Source organism: Rhinopithecus roxellana, chromosome 4, assembly GCF_007565055.1.
Source record: "Rhinopithecus roxellana isolate Shanxi Qingling chromosome 4, ASM756505v1, whole genome shotgun sequence".
NCBI classification, from domain to species: Eukaryota; Metazoa; Chordata; class Mammalia; order Primates; family Cercopithecidae; genus Rhinopithecus; species Rhinopithecus roxellana.
The window spans coordinates 76,799,205-76,822,439 of NC_044552.1; the positions used below are offsets into that span (position 1 = coordinate 76,799,205).

General features: G+C 36.5%; 1 protein-coding gene across 4 annotated transcripts in view; it reads left to right on the plus strand.

Moving 5' to 3' along the window:
- Positions 1 to 23,235, plus strand: part of ATG5 (autophagy related 5) — a 136,618-nt gene that overhangs the window by 102,168 nt on the left and 11,215 nt on the right. For 3 of the 4 annotated variants that reach the window (XM_010352504.2, XM_010352506.2, XM_010352505.2), the window contains one exon: positions 15,376 to 15,493. In XM_010352504.2, the coding sequence (XP_010350806.1) occupies positions 15,376 to 15,493 (118 nt within the window). Of the gene's footprint in view, positions 1 to 15,375; positions 15,494 to 23,235 lie in introns of those variants that run through there. The other variant, XM_030929147.1, reaches the window with a different exon arrangement.

The window sequence follows — 23,235 nt, forward strand, 5'->3', positions numbered from 1 at the left end:
CTACCCTAACTGGTGGCAAGTGTTCTGGAAAAGCTCACAAACAGTGGACACAGTGAGTCCACAATGTGGGTAGCAGTTTATTAGTAAGGACATTTTTAATAGTCCCATATTTGATACTTTTATTTCATATTACCCCTTATAATGAAACTATGTATTTTAGTAAACCTTTCTAAACTAGCATATTGTAATTTCAAAACTTTTCAGCCTCATTTTCAGTATCAGAATATGAATATTAAATAAGTTTTGGTGAACAGTTAAGACAAAGTTATTTAAATTCACACAGGTAACTTAAAATCACCATGTTGCTATATAACTTTTTAAGAAAAAAACTTGTAATTTTTCTGAATTGATAAGATAGAGATGTATCTCTGATCTTTGTTGTTATGGGGTTCTTGACTCTCTTTAATTTTTTTAAAATTTGTTTTTATGAAATATTATTTTTTTAAAACCCACAAAATGCATAAAACAAACATACGGTGTGATGCATAGGTATAAATTAAACACTGATGAAGTTAGCCATCATCCCAGAATGATTTCCCCCTGCCACCCATATGAGAACTTTTTTTTTTTTTTTTAAGGTAACAGCTTACTTGAAGTATAATCTCAGTACTACAGAGGTCACCGATTGATTGATTGATTGATTGATTGATTGATTTAGTGACATAGTCTGTGTTGCCCAGGCTGGTGTGTATGATGGCTATTTATAGGTATGATCATAGTGCAGTGCAGCCTGGAACTCCTGGCTCAAGTGATCCTCCTGCCTCAGCTTCCCATGTAGCTAGGACTATAGCCACTATGCTCGGCAAAGGTCACCTTTTAAAGCATGCTATTCGTTGGTTTTAGGAATCACTGAATTCTAAGTTACACAGAGTTGTGCAGCCATTCCCATTGTAAAATTTCAGAACATTTTCATCACCCTAAAAAGAAACCCCATGCCCATTGGCAGTCACTTACATCATTCCCCCTTCCTCCAGCCCTTGGCAACTACTAATTTATTTCTCCCTTCTGGACATTTTATGTAATTAGCATCATATAAATATGGCCTTTTGTGTCTGGCTTCTTTTGCTTGCATATTGTTTTTAAGGTTCGTTCATTTTGTAGCATATATCAATACATCATTCTTTTTATGGCCCAGTAATACTCAATTATGTGAGGATATCACATTTAGTTTATCAATTCACCAATTGATAGACATGTAGATTGTTTCCACTTTTTGGCTATTATGAATAAAAGCTGCAGTTAATATTTATGTACAAATGTTTTGGTGAACATATATTTTCATTTCTCTTGGGTAGATAGGAGTAGAATTGCTGGGTTACATGGTAATTCCATGTTTCCATGTTTAACCCTTTGGGGTATTGTCAGACTGTTTTCGAAAGCATCTGCACCATTTTACATTTCTACCATCAGTGTATGAGGGTTCCAGTTTGTCCATATCCTTGCCAATGCTTATTTTCTGTACTTTTAATTACAGCAATCTTAGTGGGTATGAAGGGGTATATCATTTTGGTTTTTGCTTTTTCCTAATGGCCAGTGATGCTAAGCATCTTTTCATGCATTTAACTAGCCATTTGTATTTCTTAGGAGAAATAGATTCAAATCCTTTGCTCATTTTAAAATTGGCCTTTTTATTTTTAAATTTTACGGATTCTTTACATATCTTGAATACTGGTCTCTTATCAGATATGATTTGCAAGTATTTTTTCCCAGTCTGTGGGATTTATTTTCTTGATGATGCCATTTGAAGAACAAAAGTTTTTAACTTTGATGAAGTCCAGTTTGTCTGTTTTTTTCTCTGATTGCCTGTGTTTTTAGGTTGCTGTATGTAAGAAACCATTTCCTAATCCAAGTCACGAAGGTTTCCTCCTGTATTTTCTTCTAAGAATTTTATAGTTTTACTATATTACCTTTTTCATATATTTTTAGTAGTATTCAAGTGCCAGGTTTTAAATTTGTTGATCAGATTACATAAGTGGTGAAATCTGTAAAATATTTATCACTTGTCTTTATTTGCTACTTCTAAAAATTTCACAAGAATTTTTATGAAATTTCCTTTTGATGTTACTTTAGTAGAATAAATTTTTAAAAATTATTTGTGTTAGAAACAAAATAATAAATATTCCCATGTTATAAACTTTAGCATTCACCACCAAACCCGTAGACCATGCCTTGAGCAGTGAGGGTAGGTGAGGCTCTTTGTAGAGCTCTGCTATCTCCTAGCCCAGGTTTAGAATCACTTTTCCCCTGGGTTAGATAACCACTTAACTGGGCATCAAGAGAACAGAATTTCACTTTTGAGGTCAGCACAGCTGCTTTTACTCAGACATTTCTTCTTGCTATTTTAATTTCTTTGTTTATAGTAATTAAAAGTGTTTCTTAATTATTTTATGTAAGTACACCAAAAGGATAAAATGTGTTCATATGCAGAAGTGTCCTTTGATTCTTCAGAGGAAAATAGTTTATTAATTACATTCTTCTTGTATTAGTGTTTTTAGTATGGCTTTGGGTAAAATTAGCAAAGATATTTTAAAGCTATTATATATAATGAAATTTAAATTATACTTCCCTTGGTATGATTTTTCAAATCTTTTGGGAGAAAATTTTAGAGAATTTACCTAATTATTACTAAAAATGTCAATCCTAGCACTTTTATATGAAGCTTCTTTTTTGGCTACTCTACTGATAAGTTCATATAAAAATTTAAAAGCAATACAATTTGGTCTGTAAATGGGCTTATAAACAGCATCAAATTGATCTCGATCCCAAGAAAGGGAAGTAGTATTTCTCCATACCACACGTTATTCAGTCAAAGGATACGAAGAGGAAACAAAGTGTTGCCCTTATTTGAAGAAAATTTGCCTCAAGTATTTATATGACAAAGCACATTTGGCACTGTCTAGACAGAATTATAATAAGTATTACAATTTAAATAAGGCAAAGCATAAACTTCAAACCAGATTGTGGGTATAATTCTGATGGATGCTTTTATTTAATCATAGTCTCAATTAAGAAACTTCTCCTTTGGAGATTAAGTGTCCCTGACTGTAATAATGACAGCTTTTCAAATGTTAATTATTATTTTTTAGTGTTGTCAAGAATATTAAAAGTGGGCTTCAGACTCTCATAGCATAAGTACAGAAAGTGCTTATTTTCAACTCTCCTATTTCTCTACATAAAGGATAAAAATAGTCTGATAAGAGCCACAGACTCCCACTCATTCCCCTCTCTGTTCCCCCTCTTTCTACCACCAAAAGAGTGTTTACTGTAAAGCTCTAAAAGCATTCATTTGGAAATGGTCTGTTCTTTTTATTTAATGAGGTATTATAGTTGTGTATATTCTTAAGCTAATTTTAATGAGTCTTCTTTTGAAAACCATGCGATGCAAAATTTGATATGCATGAATATATCTTAAGCCAAATATGCATGGGACAGTTGAAGCAGATATCATGTGTCATTGTTGGTAAAGTCTGGCAGCATATCCTTTGTAAACCCCTGTTTTCTTTTTCTTTGTGCCACATAATATTTATTCTAATTAACAAGACTTCAAAGGGAACTGAAGTTAGAATACTAATTATTTTTTATTCTCTCTGTAATGGGTTCTGTAACGACTAAATACTGTTACCTTTCTTTGGTTCTACATTTCACAATGGTTTAAGAGAGGAATGAAAAGAACTAGTCATTGTTAAGCACCTGTTACATTAGCTATTTTATATATCTCATCTTATTTAATTATTATATCAATTGTTCAAAGGTAAGTTTTCCTCATTTTTCAGATTCAGAAACAAGACTCCCAGAGGTTGATGTAATTTGCTGTAGATACACAGTACGTTGTTGGGAGTTGGGATTCTAACGAAACCTTTATTTCCACTACATTTGACATTCCAAGCTCTATATGCTATGACCCTTAGTCCGCTTTTCTCTCCTTATTCACTGATTTATCAGAAGTACCATTATATTCAGTCTGCCCTCTGAATACTCAAATGACTTTATCTCTTTCTGTATTAAAAAAATGTATATGTATTTCAAGCTGGAAGCTTGAAGACCTTCTATATTCCCTCCTTTATTTTTATCTTCTTTTGAAACTCCCTACTGTTGTAATATTTTACTTTCTACCACAATTAGCATATTTTACTTTGTACCTACTGGTATAGCTTCCACTCTTGGAAAATGAAATTAACCAGTTTGGATTGTTTTGGCTTTGCTCTAAATGCCATTAAGTCCAGAGTTAAAATTTGTGCTCAAGCTGTATAATTTTTTTCGTAGTGCTTTGTACATATTTCTGTTATCACATAACACTGTATTATAGTTATTTGTTCGCATGTTATTTATCTTTGTATCCATTAGCATAGTGATACCCTGATAAATATAAATACGTAATGAATAAAGATTTCTGATAAAATTTATTCCTGCCTTCTGGTCATAACTTAGAGATCCTGCGCTTGAGTACTACTATTAAGATAATTCTATCCAAGCTACTTATATGTTAGTAGTAGTAGTAGTAGTAGTTGTTGTACCTATGCTTTTGTTAAACATAGGTAAAACTAAAGCTTTTTTTAAACATAGGCAGGAAATAAAAACAATATTATTTGTCGTAATTTGTTTATATCATTGTAGTGCCTGTTACCACTGTTACTCAAATAGCAGCTACTTGATTCTCTAAAGTAATGTACAAAAGTATGTTTGGGTTTTTTTTGTTTTTTGCTAAAGATCTATAAGAAAAGTTTTATTGCTATTCATCTTTGTCACCATATCAGCAATGAAGCTTCACTAATATTTAATTTATTATGTAATATTTTCAAAAATAGTAAGTTCGGTTCATTATTTCAAAATTGTGTGTCAAGTGAAAATACACTGATTTGATGGCCCTAGTAGTTGCCAATAGGGTTTTTTTTGTTTTTTGTTTGTTTTTTTGGTTTTTAATATACGGAGTCTCGCTCTGTTGCCCAGGCTGGAGTGCAGTGGCACAGTCTCGGCTCACTGCAACCTCCACCTCCCAGGATCAAGCGATTCTCCTACCTCAGCCTCCCAAGTAGCTGGGATTACAGGCATCCGCCACAGCGCCTGGTTAATTTTTGTATTTTTATTAGAGACAGGGTTTCACCATATTGGCCAGGCTGGTCTCGAACTCCTGACCTCAGGTGATCTGCCTGCCTCAGCCTCCCAAAGTGCTGGGGTTACAGGCATGAGCCACCACGCCCGGCCATCCAATGGGGTTTTTAATTTTGGAAGGTAGCTTTTGGGCATGAACAGGCATACTTATAGTTAGTTGTGTTTTATTAGAGTTATAAATTGTAAAATCTAGTTTTTCTAAAATGCCTTTTCAGTTCAATTAATGCTACTTATAAATTTAGTAATTGTTGTACAAAAATGAGAGCAGTCTTTTTCACTTCTTGATATTTTCAGAGTCCATCCCTTTTCTAGATTTACTTCTTAAATAACACATAGTACTACTTTTATAGTTAGTCAAATCTAATTATATTCTTGATTAATCTATAAATGAACTTTGCTAATTCCAGTTATAGTTTAGTATAGCTGATTTTTTAAGCACCTGCAAATATAATAAGTGAAATCCTGTGATATACTTAAGCAAACCTTGTAAATCAAATAAATTTTACTTATAAATGTAGTAAATCACCATCCTGTTTCAAAAGACTTAAAGCACACACACAAAGTAGCTAATGAATAAAAACTTGTTGCTATACCTTGAAAAATACAACATACATAAATTATCAATATAATATTTGTTTCTTCAGCTCAACCAAGAAGACTAGAATGTCCATCTAAGCCTCACTGGAGCAAATGATATTATGCATTCAGTTTACAGTGATTCGGGTCTTTGGGAGATCCTGAGAAGTCTCGTTCTGTTGCCCAGGCTGGAGTGCAGTGACGTGATCTCAGCTCACTGCAACCTTTGCCTCCCAGGTTCAAGCGATTCTCCTGCCTCAGCCTCCTGTGTAGCTGGGACTACAGGTGCACGCCACCACGCCTGGCTAATTTTTTTTATTTTTAGTAGAGATGAGGTTTCTCCATGTTGGCCAGGCTGGTCTCGAACTCCCAACCTTATCATCCATCCACCTCAGCCTCCCAAAGTGCTGGGATTACAGGTGTGAGCCACCACGCTTGGCCTGTCCAAACTCTTTTTAAATAAACTTGAGCCCCTTGTCATCATTACGTTCTGCCTGCTGTGTCCATAGGAGACTCCCCTAGCACCTCCATCCCTGCTTGCCTTTTAGTTAAGTCTATTGTAAGTTTTACAACCCAGTGCATTGTGCATCTACTGGGCATCTATTAAGTTTCACCCCTTTGGTTTTTTTATGTTTTTCTCTTTCATAACTTTTTTATCACTTTGTTTCAGTGAATAGAATCTCCTTTTACTCTGATGGTGTTCTTCCTCCTCTTTATGGACATTGACTCCATAGTCAGTGACCCAGATATATACCCTTCTAGCCATAAATGGTCATTTTTAATAAACCAACATTTCTAATTCTTAATGTATGTTAATACAATTTGTGTGACCAAAACAACAAGACTAGCACTAGTAATAACATAGTAACAGGGTTGACTACAAGAATAGTGTATGTTATTATAATCCTTATTTTTTTTGACAACTCAGTACAGAATACATATTAGAATTCAGTAAAGTTCTGTTGAGAGTCGAGTCACATTTAAAAAGAACATCGAGCATTCAGTATGTGCTAGATATTGTTCTAAATGCTTTATATGAATTAATTGTATAACCTTCACCAAAAAACCTTTGAGGTATATACTGTTAATATCCTCATTTTACAGATGAAACAATTGACACACAAGTAACACAAGAAGGTTTAAGTATTTGCCTAGGGTCACCCAGGTACTAATTGACAGAGCTGGGATTGGAACCATAAACTGAATCTAATGTAATCAGGTGCCATCCAGAGCTAGAATATGTGTCTTCTGACTGACTTTAAATATCATGCTCTTGGCCGGGCGCGGTGGCTCAAGCCTGTAATCCCAGCACTTTGGGAGGCCGAGACGGGCGGATCACGAGGTCAGGAGATCGAGACCATCCTGGCTAACACGGTGAAACCCTGTCTCTACTAAAAATACAAAAACTAGCCGGGCGAGGTGGCGGGCGCCTGTAGTCCCAGCTACTCGGGAGGCTGAGGCAGGAGAATGGCGTAAACCCGGGAGGCGAAGCTTGCAGTGAGCTGAGATCTGGCCACTGCACTCCAGTCCAGGCGACAGAGCGAGACTCCGCCTCAAAAAAAAAAAAAAAAAAAAAAAAAAAAAAAATATATATATATATATATATCATGCTCTTATTACTGTACCAGGCTATAAATTATTTGAAATACCAAGGGTCAGTTTTGGAAATAGATGTTTGTGACTAGGAAATAACAAGAGTAAAAGACACTAGAGCGTTTCTCACTGTAACTGCCATTATTAGTAGCTACTTAGACTACATTCATTTTCATACTTTTTAAAGGATTTTCATTATGTACTTGGTGATTTTAATTCTGATGTGTTTCTTATAAGATTTATACATTGTAATAATTGCTTTTGCTGTGTTTTAGTATATATTATCTGCCTTTTAAAGATCTCCAACATTATAAACATTACTTTTGCTTTGAGCCTTAATTGACTGTGTTCTGGGTTTTTCAGCCAGGATGGAGAAAACATTTCATCAGAATCACCTAAGAGGCTTTTCCTGCTACCTGAGTCTTGAGTCCCCACCTTTCCTTACTCATTTGTGTTGAGAGTCACTGCTCAACCGAGCAACTGTTATTGATGTAAATTTTGTTACGGCCTTCAGATGTGTTAGAGTAGGTTGAAAGGTTGAAAGTCAATGTTGTAGACCAGTACTTCTCAAACTTTAAACATGAGTCACTTGGAAATCTTGTTAAAATGCAGATTCCAATTCAAGAATTCCAATATGTGGCCTGAGAATCTGCATTTTAATAAGATCCAGGTGATAACCAAGATGCTACAGGTCCTCAGAGCACACTTTGATTAACAAAGCCCTAGACTAGTTGTTTTGGATTTTTTAAAAAGATTTTTATTTTGAGATAATTGCAGATTCACATACAATTGTAAGAAATAATACAGAAAGATCTACATACCCTTCATCTAGTTTCCCCCAATTCTAACATCCTGCATAATTATAGTACAGTATCACAACCAGGAAATTGTATTAATATAATCCACAAACATTACTCAGATTTCCTTAGTTTTACATATACTGTGTTTGTGTATTTGGTTCTATGCCATCTTTAGCATGTATGTAGATTCACCCTATATTCAAAATATAGCCCTGTTTCAACACAAGGATCTCTTAGGCTACCCTTGTATAACCACAGCCACCTACCTTACTTCATCTCTTCCCTAACCTCTAACAACTACTAATTTGTTTTCCATTTCTAAAGTTTTTGTCATTTCACTAATATCAGTGGAGTCATACAGTGTGTAACCTTTTGAGATCGACTTTTTTCACATAACATAATTCCCTTGAGATCTATCCACGTCGTTGCATATACCAGTAGTTTGTTCCTTTTTATTGCTAAGTAGTATTCCATGGGACAGACGTATTACAGTCAGTTTATAAGCATTCACCTGCTTTAATGGGTAACCCTGGGATTGCTTACTGGTTTTGACTCTTACAAATAAAACAGCTATGAATGTTCATGTACAAGTTTTTTGGAGAAGACATTTTTATTTCTCTGGGAATATTCAAGAGTGTAATTACTTGGTCATATGGTAAGTGCATGTTTGTTTTGTAAGAAACTGCCATACTCCTTTACTGAGGGACTGTACTATTTTACATTTGTACCATCATTGTGTGAAGGACTATTTTTCCACATGCTTACCAGCATTTGGTGTTACCACTAATTTTTATTTTGGATATTTTGGTAGGTGTGTAGTGATACCACATTGTGGTTTTAATTTGCATTTTCTTAATGGCTAATGATGTGTGAGATACATTTTCATGTGCTTATTTGCCACCTATATATTCTCTTTGGTAAAATGTCTGTTTATTTCTTTTGCCCATTTTCTAACTGGATTATTTGCTTTTTTTTAAACTGTTGCATTTTGGGAGTTCTTATATATTATAGACACAAGACCTTTCTTGGAGATCGGGTTTGCAAATATTTTCTCCCAGCCCGCGGCTTATGTTTTCATTCTCTTCACAGGATCTTTTGCAGAGCAAAAGCTTTGCTGTTGTTGTGTTTAATTTTGATTAAGTCTATTTATTAGTATTCCCTTTTATGGGTCATGCCTTTAGTGTTAAGTTCTAGGCTGATTTTGAAAGTAGTATTAAAATGACTTTGCCTTTTTTTTTCTTTTCCTTGCTATATAGAAAAACATTAAAACATAAACTTCTGAATTTTGTGATTCTGGACTTTTTAGCTTACAAACAAGTGAACGGTAAATGAATGAAACTAAAAGGAAATAAAACCTTGAGTCAACACATAGTTTGGATAGTATTAAATTAAACTATGCGTTACAGTGTACTAAAACTAGTGGTCCTGGTGATGATATGTTTTAAGTTACAAATTGTTATGTGTCAGAATTGTATTGTGCATTTTATTATCTCAGAAACTCTATAATGTAGGTATTATCTCCATTTACACATATACATGTGTGTTTACACATATGTATATATTCCTGTTTTGCAGTTGAAAAAACTGAGCTTCAGGAAAGATAGGTAATTGTGCCCATGGTCCCATAATGAATGACAGAAACAGGACTTGAATCTAATACTCTTTTTTTTTGAGACAGTCTCACTCTGTCGCCCAGGCTAGAGTGCAGTGGCACGATTTTGGCTCACTGCAACCTCCACCCTCTGGGTTCAAGCGATTCTCCTGCCTCAGCCTCCCGAGTAGCTGGGATTACAGGCACATGCCACCAGGCCTGACTAATTTTTGTATTTTTAGTAGAGACCAGGTTTCACCATATTGGCCAGGCTGGTTTTGAACTCCTGACCTCGTGATCCGCCTGCCTCGGCCTCCCAAAGTGCTGGAATTACAGGCGTGAGCCACCACCCCCAACTGAATCTAATGCTTTTTAACAACTGCCTCGCATGTTTTGTTGCAGCATGTAACTGTATATAACTCAAAGGACTCAAACCTGATTTAAGTTTGCGATGATTGTGCTTGTTACTCTTAAAGTCCACACATTGTCTGATTTTATTGGTTAACCTATTGGCTCTACTGGCTATATTGGAAATAGAGACTTTCTCTTTGCATTTCATTTCTTTCTGTCTCTCTCTCTCTTTTTTTTTTTTTTTTGAAACAGGGTCTTGCTGTGTTGTACAGTGGTGTGAACGGGCTTGACCTCTGCCCCCCACCCCCACCCCCAAGTAGCTGGGACTGCAGGTGCACTCCATCACACCTGGAGAGTTTTTTGTTTACATTTTGATGAGATGAGGTCTCTCTGTGTTGCCCAGGGGAGTCTCAAACTCATGGACTCAAGCTCTCCTCCCACCTTGGTCTCCTGAAGTGCTGAGATGACAGGCATGAGCCACCATTTACAATATAGCTGTAACACTACATTATTTATAAGAGTTTTAAGTTTTACATTTGAACTATTTAAGAAAATACATAAGGTTTGCCAAAATTTTTACAAGTTTCGTTTTTCTGCTTTTCTTCAATGTATCTCTGAGCTATATCAACACCGTAAATTTCCCATATAAGAAAAAGTGATTGATGTATTGGTGAAGGCGCATGAGTAGAGGAGAGATGGGAGCAGCCAGCCATTACCACCTCAGTTTTTCATTTCATTTGGTGTTAAGAAATGACTAACATACATTTGAAAAAGTAACAAGGGCAGTTTCAAAGGTGACTTACATCATGTTATTTCTCATGAGAGTAACACAGTTTCTTGGAAGTTATTGAAATGCTTTGCATATTTACAAATATGTGGCAAGATCAGGTATTGTGGTATATTCCTGTTTGCAGTGGCTTTCTTGTCTGTCAACGTAAGATTTAGATTGCATTGAATATTGTTAGTCTTGTCTAATTTTATATATACTAAATCAGCGTTTACAAATTCCTATTTGTGGAGATTTAAAAATATTTCTCGGTATAATTTAGTCTTCTCTGCAGAGCTCTAACACAGGGCTAATGAGAACTGTTGAAAAGTTTGCATGAATGTGTCCTCCATTCCCATGGCCCTTAAGAACCTCTGCACTTGATTGCATGATCTGTAGGAGCTTTTGTTTTAAGGGTAATTGTCTTAGTCCATTTGGGCTGCTATAACAAAATATCTTAGACTAGGTAATTTTTATTGTTGTTATTTTTTGAGACAGTTTCGCTCTTGTTGCCCAGGCTGGAAGTTCAATGGCATGTGATCTTGACTCACTGCAACCTCTGCCTTCTGGCTTCAAGTGATTCTCCTGCTTCAGCCTCCTGAGTAGCTGGGATTACAGGCGCCCACAACCATGCCCAACTAATTTTCTGTATTTTTAGTAGAGATGGGGTTTCACCATGTTGGCCAGGCTGGTCTTGAACTCCTGACCTCAGGTGATCTACCACACCAGGCCTAGACTGGATAATGTATGTATAAACAACAGAAAATTATTCTTCATAGTTCTGGAGGCTGGGAAGTCAGAGAGCAAGGCTTCAGCAGATTAAGTGTCTGGTGAGGACTGCTGTCTGCTTCAGAGTTAGCACTGGTTGCTGCACTGCCGCCCCCCACCCCCACCCCACATGGCACAAGGGGCAAAGGGCTTACAAGCTCCCTGGGGCCTCTTTTATAAGTGCATTGATCCCATTCGTGAGGACTCTGCCCTCATGACCTAATTACCTCTCAAAAGCTTCACCTCTTAGTACTGCCAATGGTGAGGAATAGGTTTCAGCAGGAATTTTGAAGGGATGCAAACATTCAGATGACAGAAGTAACTAACTCCCCAAATTGAGTATTTTTTTGTAGTCCTGATTGACTTAGGTACTTAATTGCTATTTACTAGCACACTAAATTTTTAAGAATAAGAATATGTTTTTAAAGGCACTGTATAATAAATATTAAACAGAAAATGTTCATCAGATTTTTGGTTGGGGTATATTGAGTTTTTGTCTTTTAAAATAAGATTTTCATTAAATGAGAAACAACACTTTGCTGAGCGTTTTCTTGGTTACCATTCTACAGCAAGTAGCTACACTATGTAACAGCACTGGGGCTTTCTCCCCACTAAGCAAATACCTCATCATAAAAGATCATTGAAGGTTATATTCCTTTATAATACTTGCTCAGATTTGGGAAAGAGTGGGAAAAAAGAGAGATACATAAAAATAACAGGATATTTCTCCGGTAGTGAGGTTAGAGGAGAATTTCTGTTTTTTAATATGTAACCAAGACTAGTTGGCCTTTCCTGTTTAGCATTTTTTTCAGGTAATTTTTAATTTTTTAGTTTTAATTTTTATGGATATATAATAGTTGCAATTATTTATGGGGTACATGTAATCTTTTGCTATAAGCATGCAATGTGCAATGATCAAATGAGGATATTCACCACCTCAAGTATTTATTATTTCTTTGTGTTAGAAATATTCCAGATAATTTCATTATAGCAAAGCCACCTCGCATTTCATACACTAATTAGGATATGAATGAGAGCTCCAACTTCTTGAAAAGATTCCTTTGACTTTGTTGTTTTCAGGTCGGACTGTGGGAGGTACCTTCTGACTTTTTTCTTTAAGTTGTGGGCATATTCCTGGTCTCTTCGTTTTCTACTGCACCAGCTCCAGTTGTCTTCACATAAGCTTGCTATATTCAGTCAGCCTCTCACCAGTCATTCTTGATTTTGCTTCATAACCAACTCACCATACACAGCACTGCTTTCCATTAATCGTCAGAAAAAGCCTTTCGCCAACATTACTTCCTTTGCTAAAAAGCATTAAAAGCTTCTTCATGGCCTGAAGATCAAAAACCCTGAGTGAGGGATGGCTATTTTAAATTATCACTACAGTTCCCTTTTCATTTCTTTTCTTCTCTGAACTCCCCAACCTTATTATCTTTACACAGTTAATCACTTGATTATGCATGATACTGTTCTTTGTTTCAACTTGTATGAGAAAGTATGGCTTTTTAAATTGAAGGATGTATTAGTCTGTTTTCACTCTGTTATAAAGAAATATCTGAGACTGGATCATTTATAAAGGCAAAAGGTTTAACTGACACTTTTCCGTATGGCTTGTGGAGGCCTCAGGAAACTTAAAATCATGGTAGAAAGGGAAGCAGGCACCTTCACAAGGCGGCAGGAAAGAGAGATGAGAGTGCAGGAAAAACTGCCACTTTTAAAACCATCAGGTCTCGTGAGAATTCACTAGTATCACGAGAACAGCATGAGGAAAACCACCCCCATGACCCAGTCACCTCCTTCCCTCGACACAGGGGGATTACATGTCCCTCCCTACACATGTGGGGATTACAATTTGAGATGAGATTTGGTGGGGACACAGAGCCAACACATATCAAAGGATATCAGTCATATTTTTAAAAATAATTCATAGAGTTCAAATAGTGAAGTGAATTGAATCATATTCAGTGCATATTATCAAGATTTTTTAAAAATTACAGTTTATTTTCATACTTGTCACAAACACTCAAATATATTATTGGAGTACTATTTTAAAATACTATGTATTCAGTGAATACATAAGCATAGAACTAGGAAAGGCAGCTCACATGCTTATATGTTTATTTTTTCTATTTATTTTTATTATGGTTTTTTTTTTTTGTATTATACTTTAAGTTCTGGGATACATGTGCAGAATATACAGATTTGTTACATAGATACACACGTGCCATGGTGGTTTGCTGGACCCATCAGCCCCTCATCTACATTAGGTATTTCTCCTAATGCTATCCCTCCCGTAGCCCCCTATTACCCAACAGGCCCTGTTGTGTGATGTTCCCCTCCCTGTGTCCATGTGTTTTCATTGTTCAACTCCCAGTTATGAGTGAGAACACGAGGTGTTTGGTTTTCTGTTCCTGTGTTAGTTTGCTGAGAATGATAGTTTCCCGCTTCATCCATGTCTATTTCTTTTTAAACCAAATCTCTAACAGTTGTGTCAAAGATGTTGAGGTGTATCTCTGTCATTAAAAGACAAAAACAAAAACTTGTCTCTAATGCCTAAGTGTTTGAAATCATATTCTTATAAAATATGAGGCAGCCTGGGCAACATAGTGAGACCCCCCCCCCCCCCCCCCCCCCCCCCAGAAAATACAAAAATTAGCTGAACATGGTGGCTCACAACTGTAGTCCCGGCTACTCTGGAGGCTTAGGTGGAGAATTGCAACTTGGGGGTTGTGCCACTGCAGTTCAGCCTGGGTGACAGAGTGAAACCTTGTCTCAAAAAACAAACTCTCTCTCTCTCTATATATATATAGATAGATAGATAGATAGATATATGTATATATATATGACATTTCTCTGTTCTTATTAAGTTTTAATGATTTTTCATCTCAGAAAGCTTAAAATTTACCATCTTACAGTGAAATAACAGTTAAGAGGGAGAGAGGAGGTAAAAATGCTTTTATTCTCTTTAACGTTTATTTATTTACTCTGTGGTTGGCACAGTTGTTCATTTATTTCCACAACAAACTCAAGAGATATGGAATGTCCCAAATTAGCAGATAAAGGGAACTGGGTACAAGATCATAGATCTTGCAAACAGTAGTGTTCTTTGTAGACACTGGCTGATTTCAGAGCCTCTGTACTCTGTCATGATAAAGCCTCCATCATCACTAAGGACATTTAGTAAATGAAACAATTTTAAAAGTGAGTAAAACAATGAGGTTATTAGCAATAAATTATGGTGTAGTGCTACTAACAGTTTTTGTCAGATGAAATGGCTGCATCTGCTATTTTGGAAACCGTGAAACCTATCAAAAAGTTGAAATAATGAAAGTACTAAAATCATACACCTTCTACCTAGATTCAGCATTAGTTAATATTTTTTTATTTTTGCTTTGTCTTCACACACACACACACCCCACAACTCTCTCTCTCTCTTTCTCTCTCTCTCTCTCACACACACACACACACACTTGAACATGAATTTCTTCAAAATAAGGATTGTCCTTATTATACCTATGAAATTTGACATTCACTCAATAATATTATCAGTTGTCCATTCTGTATTTCCCCATTTATCCCAAAACTGTGTTTTATAGTTGGATTTCTAAAAAATTTCCTTCTTCAATTCAGTATTCAGCCAGGGTTTCTGTTTTGTCTTTGCTTTGTTAGTCTCTTTTAGAGATACTGAGAAGAAATGCTTTCATTGGTATCTTTTTGTGTTGTTTGCTTTTTAATCCATAAAGTTTATGATATATAAATTTATAATTGGCAGCAACAAAGACTTAATTGCTTGAATTATTTTTTCATTTTTCAAATAGACAACAACTGAAAGACCTTTCATTCAGAAGCTGTTTCGTCCTGTGGCTGCAGATGGACAGGTGCACACACTAGGAGATCTCCTCAAAGAAGTTTGTCCTTCTGCTGTTGATCCTGAAGGTAATACAATGAGCAACATTAAAACATTTCTTTCATTTTCTGTTGCTGAAGTAAAATAAGCATTCCACATTTATAAATAACAGGTTATTTCAGGAAGATATTTTCATATCTTACGGTGAAAAGTCTCTTCAAACAGAAGCACTTAATATTTAATATATTATTTTGTAAATTATTGACTAACAAAATGAGGACTCGACTCTGGCAAAATAGAATAGTTTTTAAATCACCCTCTTAGCACATCTCTGGTACTCTGGTTTTTAATTTATGGATTCAGTTCTGATAAATACTACTTTTAATCTTGCATTTTGTTTATTAACTTTAAAGAAGTCAGAAATGGTAAAAATAATTTTCTTATTTTTGGTATGTGAAAGTTGGTAATACTGAATAATTGATGAGTATTTTATTTGAATTTTCTACTACTTTCTACTTTTTCTTTTTTAGTTAACCTTGTTCTTTTAGGCTTTGACAATCTACAAGTTCATTCAAAAACTTGACCTGTTTTATGGCCCTAATTTTGTAACTTAGGTTAAGGGTGTTTTCCTGCACACAAGGGACAAATTTTAAAATTGCTGAATTCTGTTTTTCTTTATTACAACATACAGAACACCAAGAAAATGCAGAAAACAACAGTGCCCATAATCCATTAACTGATGGAGACCACTGTTGACAGACACACACACACACACACACACTTGAATACATGAGATATACATATGTGTATAATACAGTTGGCCCTTCGCATCCATGGGCTCCACATCATGCCCACAGCAGATAAAAAATATTTGGGAGAGAAAATGGATGATTATGTCTGTACTGAAGATAAACAGACTTTTTTTTTTCTTGTTATTGTTCCCTAAACAATACAGTACAAGTATTTATATCGATTTAGATTGCATTAAATATTACAAGTAATCTAGAGATGAATGATTTAAAGCATACATGTGCATAGGTTATATGCAAATATTATGCCATTCTGTATAAGGGACTTGAGCATCGGTGGGTTTTGGTATCCTCAGCAATCCTTGAACCAATCCTTCATGAATACCAAATGACCACGTTATGTGTGTGTGTGTGTGTGTGTGTGTGTGTGTGTGTGTGTGTGTGTGTAAAATGTCCTGCTGTTCTTGAATCCCAGCCCTATTAATGCTTACTAAAACTACAGGGGAAATTTTCAGTGGTATATTACTGTATTGACATAAAAATTGCATAGAGTTTATATTTATTATATAACAGTTTTTTTTAAAACTTTAAATCTATGAGGGAAAGAGGTAATGCATTAGTATATATGAAGGTAATACTTTAACCGGTAATGCTTCTTATGAATGTATTCTGAATTGGAGAAATGCAGGATTACTTGCATGACATATACCACACAGTTCATGAAGCATGATGCATCTAAGGAAATAGTTTGCCTAAGTAGTAGAATCAGAAACAGTGGGTTTGGGGGTAATGTTGTGGTATTCCAGCCTAAATGACTAAGCAAAGAATATGGAGCCCAAAATATGTGTCATTCAGCCTGAGAATATTGCGATTTTCCTTAATCAAGTATGCTTGCCTATACTAGCATTCCTACATGTAGATAACACTTTAAAAATGAACAGAGATTCAATAGGAAGGGGAAGGGCATCTAAAATAATACACCAATACCAGAAGGGATTGAAGGAAGAGACCACTGACTACTACCCAAAATTATTAAAACTGAACAGGGTTTAAGAGGTTATAAATCCATTTTATAAAGTCTTCCTTGACCTTTACTAGCCTTTATAGTAAGGTTTCTGATGATGTCTTACACACATCCATGTATCTCTAGTGCTAGGGTAAATGTTTGCTAAACAATCCAGTTACTAAATTCTTTCTATCATTACCATGAAACATATTATTTATGATCATTAAATCATGGAGCAATTAGCATTAAGTTGATTATAATACTATCTTAGAATCCTAATCCATCTTTTCTACTGTGTAATTTTAGCTTTCAGTAAGAGTTTTAGTTAAATAATTTTTTTATAATTTAATGATTTTTTAATGAATTTATAGAGTTGTGCAACCATCACCACAATTTGGTTTTTGGAACATTTCCATCTCCTTGTACTTACTTGTAGCTAATCTCTGCTCCACTGCCAGCTATAAACAACCACTGGTCTGCTTTCTATCTCTATAATTTGCCTAGTTGGATGTTTCACATAAATTGAATCATACAACATAGTGTCTTTTGCAACTGTTTTTTTCCACTTAACATTATGTATTTGAATTGCATCCATATTGAAGCAAGTGTCCATAGTTTGTTCCTTTTTATTGGTGACTAATACTCCATTGGGTAGATACATCACATTTTGGTTCTCCCTGTACCAGCTGATGGGTGTTTGGACTGTTTCCAGCTTTTCACCTTTATAAACAGAGCTACTAGGAACATTCAAATATGGGTCTTTCTGTGAATATTTGTTTTCATTTTTCTTGGGTAGCTTCCTAGGAGTGGAGTGACAAGGTCATATAGCAAGTTTATTTTTTATTTTAAAAGAAACTGCTAACCTTTTCCAAAGTGACTGTACCATTTTACAGTCTTACCAGCAGTGTGTAAGAATTCCAGTTTCTGGCCGGGCGTGGTGGCTCAAGCCTGTAATCCCAGCACTTTGGGAGGCTGAGACAGGCAGATCATGAGGTCAGGAGATCAAGACCATCCTGGATAACACGGTGAAACCCCGTCTCTACTAAAAAATACAAAAAACTAGCCGGGCGAGGTGGCGGGCGCCTGTAGTCCCAGCTACTCCGGAGGCTGAGGCAGGAGAATGGCGTGAACCCGGGAGGCGGAGCTTGCAGTGAGCTGAGATCCGGCCACTGCACTCCAGCCTGGGTGACAGAGCCAGACTCTGTCTCAAAAAAAAAAAAAAAAAAAAAAGAATTCTAGTTTCTCTACATTCTCACTCACATGTATTACCATCCTAGTGGTAGCTCATGATGATTTTAATTCTCATTTTTCTAATGACTAATGGCATTGAACACGTTTTCATGTGCTTATTATAATTTGTAGATCTCTTTGATGAAGTGTCTATTCACATCATTTTCTTGTTTTTCTCATGGATTGTTTCCTTATTACTGAATTTTGAGCATTGTTTATATGTTCTGGATACAAGTTCTTTATCAGACATACAATTTACAGATATTTTCTCCTACTCTGTGACTTGCCTTCATTCTCTCTCTCTCTCTCTCTCCCCCCCCCCCCGCCCCTCTGTCTCTCGCTGGAGCGCAGTGGTACGATCTTGGCTAACTGCAACCTCCACCTCCGGGTTCAAGTGATTCTTGTGACTCAGCCTCCCTAGTAGCTGGGATTATAGGTGCCTGCCACGATGCCCGGCTAATCTTTGTATTTTTGGTAGAGACAGGGTTTCACTATGTTGGCCAGACTGGTCTCGAACTCCTGACCACAGGAGGTTCACCCGCCTCAGCCTCCCAAAGTGCTGGGATTACAAGTGTGAGCCACCACACCCAACCTTGTCTTCATTTTCTTTTGAAGGATAAAAGCATTTAATTTTGGTGAATTCCTATCACTTTTTTTTAATGGATTGTGTTCAGTTAAAATAATTAAAACTTTTTTTCTTATAGACAATACATTTACGTATTTTAAACATAAAGGAATTTAGTAAAAAGTCTCTTTCCTAACTGCTGCTCACCAAACTCTAACCTAGTTCCCTTTTCTAGAGACAACAAGTGTTGCCATTTTCCTGTATATCTTTAGAGACAGTTAAGTAAACTTTTTATTTTTTACCTCAAGCTACATAAATTTTGACTAAGTAACTCATAACTTCTGAGAAATTCCCAGAAATTCAAGAATAACCTTACTTTTTAAGTTCATTTTCTCAGTTTTATAAGGTGGTTTGTTTTTGATCTATTTAATGTCTATTTTTCTGTGTTTTTGAGGATTTTGGAATATAGATGAGTTATTTTCATTTGAAGTGTAATTAAAAAGTTAATAGTTTTTATTGCTGATAGAGATATACCCCATAAACCTCTTTCCTGTCCATGGCAACATTGGCTTTCAGTTACTCAATTCTCTGTATTGTTTTTTTTCCCTTTTTGAGTACTTTGTAATAGTACTTTAAAGAACATTAAAAAAACTAGATGCTGTCTTAGTCTGTTTGTGTTGCTGTAAAGAAATACCTAGGCCGGGCGCGGTGGCTCAAGCCTGTAATCCCAGCACTTTGGGAGGCCGAGACGGGCGGATCACGAGGTCAGGAGTTCGAGACCATCCTGGCTAACACGGTGAAACCCCATCTCTACTAAAAAATACAAAAAACTAGCCGGGCGAGGTGGCGGGCGCCTGTAGTCCCAGCTACTCCGGAGGCTGAGGCAGGAGAATGGCGTGAACCCGGGAGGCGGAGCTTGCAGTGAGCTGAGATCCGGCCACTGCACTCCAGCCCGGGAGACAGAGCGAGACTCCATCTCAAAAAAAAAAAAAAAAAAAAAAAAAGAAATACCTGAGGCTGGGTAATTTATAAAGAAAAAAGATTTATTTAACTCACAACTCTGCTGCCTGGATATTGGGCATCTCTTGAGATCCTCAGGCTGCTTCTCCTCATGGTGGAAGCTGAAGGGAAATGTGTGCAGTGGTCACATGGTGAGAAAGGAAGCCAGAGAGAGCAGGGTGGTGCCAGGCTCTTTGTAATAACCAGCTCTTGTGGGAACTAAGACAGTGAGAACTCACTCACTCCTCCACACCCAGGGAAGGCATTAATCTATTCATGAGGTATCCACCCCCCAACCCTGACCCAAGTACCTCCCATTAGGCCCCATTTCCAACTTCGGGGATAAAATTTCAACCTGGGGTTTGGCGGGGACAAGCAACGAAACTATAACAAATGCTTTTATCAATTAGGAGTAAATGAAATTTAAGCCAGAGTTTAATATTCAAATAACTACCTTTTTTAAAAACAAAAGGTGGGGTCTCACTGTGTTGCCCAGGCTGGTCTTACATTTCTCACTCAAGTGATACTACCACTTTAGCTTCAGAAAGTACTGGGATTGTAGGCATGAGCTACTGCACCCAGTCTCAAATGACTACCTTACTACACTTTTCCTAGTTGTTTTTTTTGACAATCTGCTTTTTAAAATATGTCATTTTAAATTTACTTTTTTATAGCATCCTTGACTATAGAATGGGAACACCCCAATGAAACCAAAAACCTTGGCAGGAATATGTTCTATAATGATCTGTCCCCTAACAGCAGCACAATTGTCACAGACACCAAATGATCCATATTTGCTAGTCCCAAGTTTATATAAGGTGGTCTCCCTTGATACATTTGTGTTTTATCTGTTAAAATTAAAGTTAACAGTTGCTTTATAATCCAGGAAAGAGGGCTTACTTGAAATTTTTTATTGTTTATTTTGTTAATGACAAATTTATTAGCTCAATTCATTTTTATTTCATGGTTGCCAATTTCTAGTTTGTGGGTGTGGTTAAGGAGTGCCTAGAGTGGGAAGAAATTAATTGGGTGTTAATACTGTATTTTACATCTTTAAAGAATTGTATAACTGTAGAACTTTCAAGTTACCTTTTTTTTTTTTTTTTGGAGACAGATTCTCACTCCGTTGCCCAGCCTGGAGTGCAGTGATGCCATCTCAGCTCACTGCAACCCCTCCCTCCCAGGTTCAAGCAGTCTTGTGCTTCAGTCACGCAAGTAGCTGGGATTACAGGCATGTGCCACCATGCCTGGCTAATTTTTATATATTTGGTAGAGACAGGGTTTCACCATGTTGGCCAGGCTGATCTTGAACTCTTGGCCTCAAGTGATTCACCCACCTTGGCCTCCCAAAGTTTACTCTCTTAATTTTTTGCATGATTTTGCCAAAGGTGTCTTAACCACTTAATTGCAGAACTAGGTTTAGAACACAGGTCTCCATCTCCTGGTGGTCTGTTGGTTTTTTCCTCTTTACTATGCTGCCATTTGCTTTTTTCTTTCTTTCTTTTTAACTTTTTGATTTAGTTTCAAATAACATTCTGAAATACTTGCTTTTTCCTAACTATTTTACTTTCACAGATCTTTATTCTTCAATTTGTGTTTAGTATCTAATCTGCCTACATGCTCTTCTCTCTTAGTAATATTTCTGATACGATCTTAGGAACCTGAGTGTCTACTGTTTTTATTTTGTTTGCTTTGTTATTTTAGTGTTCCTATATATAATCCTGACCACTCTTGTTGAATTTTTTAAATGGTGATTATGAACACTAGACATGTAAATGAAAAGCAGTCAGGTGCTTTGAACTGACACACACTCTCAAAATACACCTTTATTCTGGTCTTAGACCCAGGTTACAAGACAAGATTAACGTGACCCTACACAAGAAAGGCACGCAAATTTGTGAAGCTGTTCTTTTAAAAGAGACAAAGAGACTCTTTGTTCTCTTTAATTTCTAGGCTGCTCTACATGTACATCCTTTTCTGGGGGATACACAGTGTGACTTCCCTTGTGGTTTTTTTTTTTGAAGAGTGGAGCAGTGAGGCAACGCAGCCACACAACCTTATCCACAAACCTTCCTTTTAGGTGATTTCAGGTGCTGTAGGTTAGTACATTGTGTGAGAGACTTCTCCCCACGCAAACTCTCAAATGCTTCTCTTGACTGCGGAACACACACTTCGTTGAAATGACATAGATAATGCCTATTCTTTCTATTCTTTTCAGGTATTTTTGATGGTATCTTTCATTCCAGGAGGAAGCCACATCTCTAACACCAGTATCTTTTCTTTAGAAAAACTTTTATCATTGCCTCTTCTTTTTATTACGTATTAAAAAAAAAATTGTCATTTAAAAATCTGTGTAGAGTATCCAAAACATCAAGTCACTGTTTCAGTAAAAACCCGTTTGCTTCCTGGTTCAGTTCACCTGTAGTATTGTCAGACGTGTCAGACATGAAGCAGTTTGACACACCTGCACTCAACTTAAGTTGAAAGCGAAAGACTTTAAGATTGGGTGTGTATGGATAAGAACTTGCTGTCATCACATGATGAAAAGAGAAAGTACTTCATATAAGTTATGTGGCACCATTGTCTTCTACTCCCTCCAAGTGATTCAGTGATGAAATACTTTTGTCTGATTTCATCATATGAAAGTTGAATGTACTAGTATTTATGAATACGTGCTTTAGGTTGTTGTTCTTGTGGAGTAACTAATGGTGAGCTGCTGCTTGTGGAGTAACTAATGATGAGCTCTTTTGTGTGTTCCTTTCTTTTTTTGTAAATGGCTGAGGGAATTAGTCAAGTTGGAGGTAACAGGAAATGACCAAAGGTGAGCTCAGGTAAATTGTTTTTGTGGTTTCAGCTGTAGTTAAAATGACTCAGAGATCTAAGCTTCTGTACCAGACCTGAAGTGAAATATTTTTTTCTATGTTCATTAAAAATAACGTATCAAGAACATTTATTTTTTACCTTGGAGAATACAAAACACCTATAAGCTTTACCCACTTAAACTTCATTTTGCAGTCTTCTAATGTAATGTACAGCAATGTGGTAAGCTAGGCGGGTGGATCACCTGAGGTCAGGAGTTAGAGACTAGCCTGACCAACATGGTGAAACCTCGTCTCTACTAAAAGTACAAAATTAGCCGAGTGTGGTGGTGCATGCCTGTAATCCCAGCTACTCGGGAGGCTGAGGCAGGAGAATTGGTTGAACCCAGGAGGCGGAGGTTGCAGTGACCTGGAATGCACCATCGCACTGTAGCCTGGGCACCAAGAGTGAAACTCCATCTCA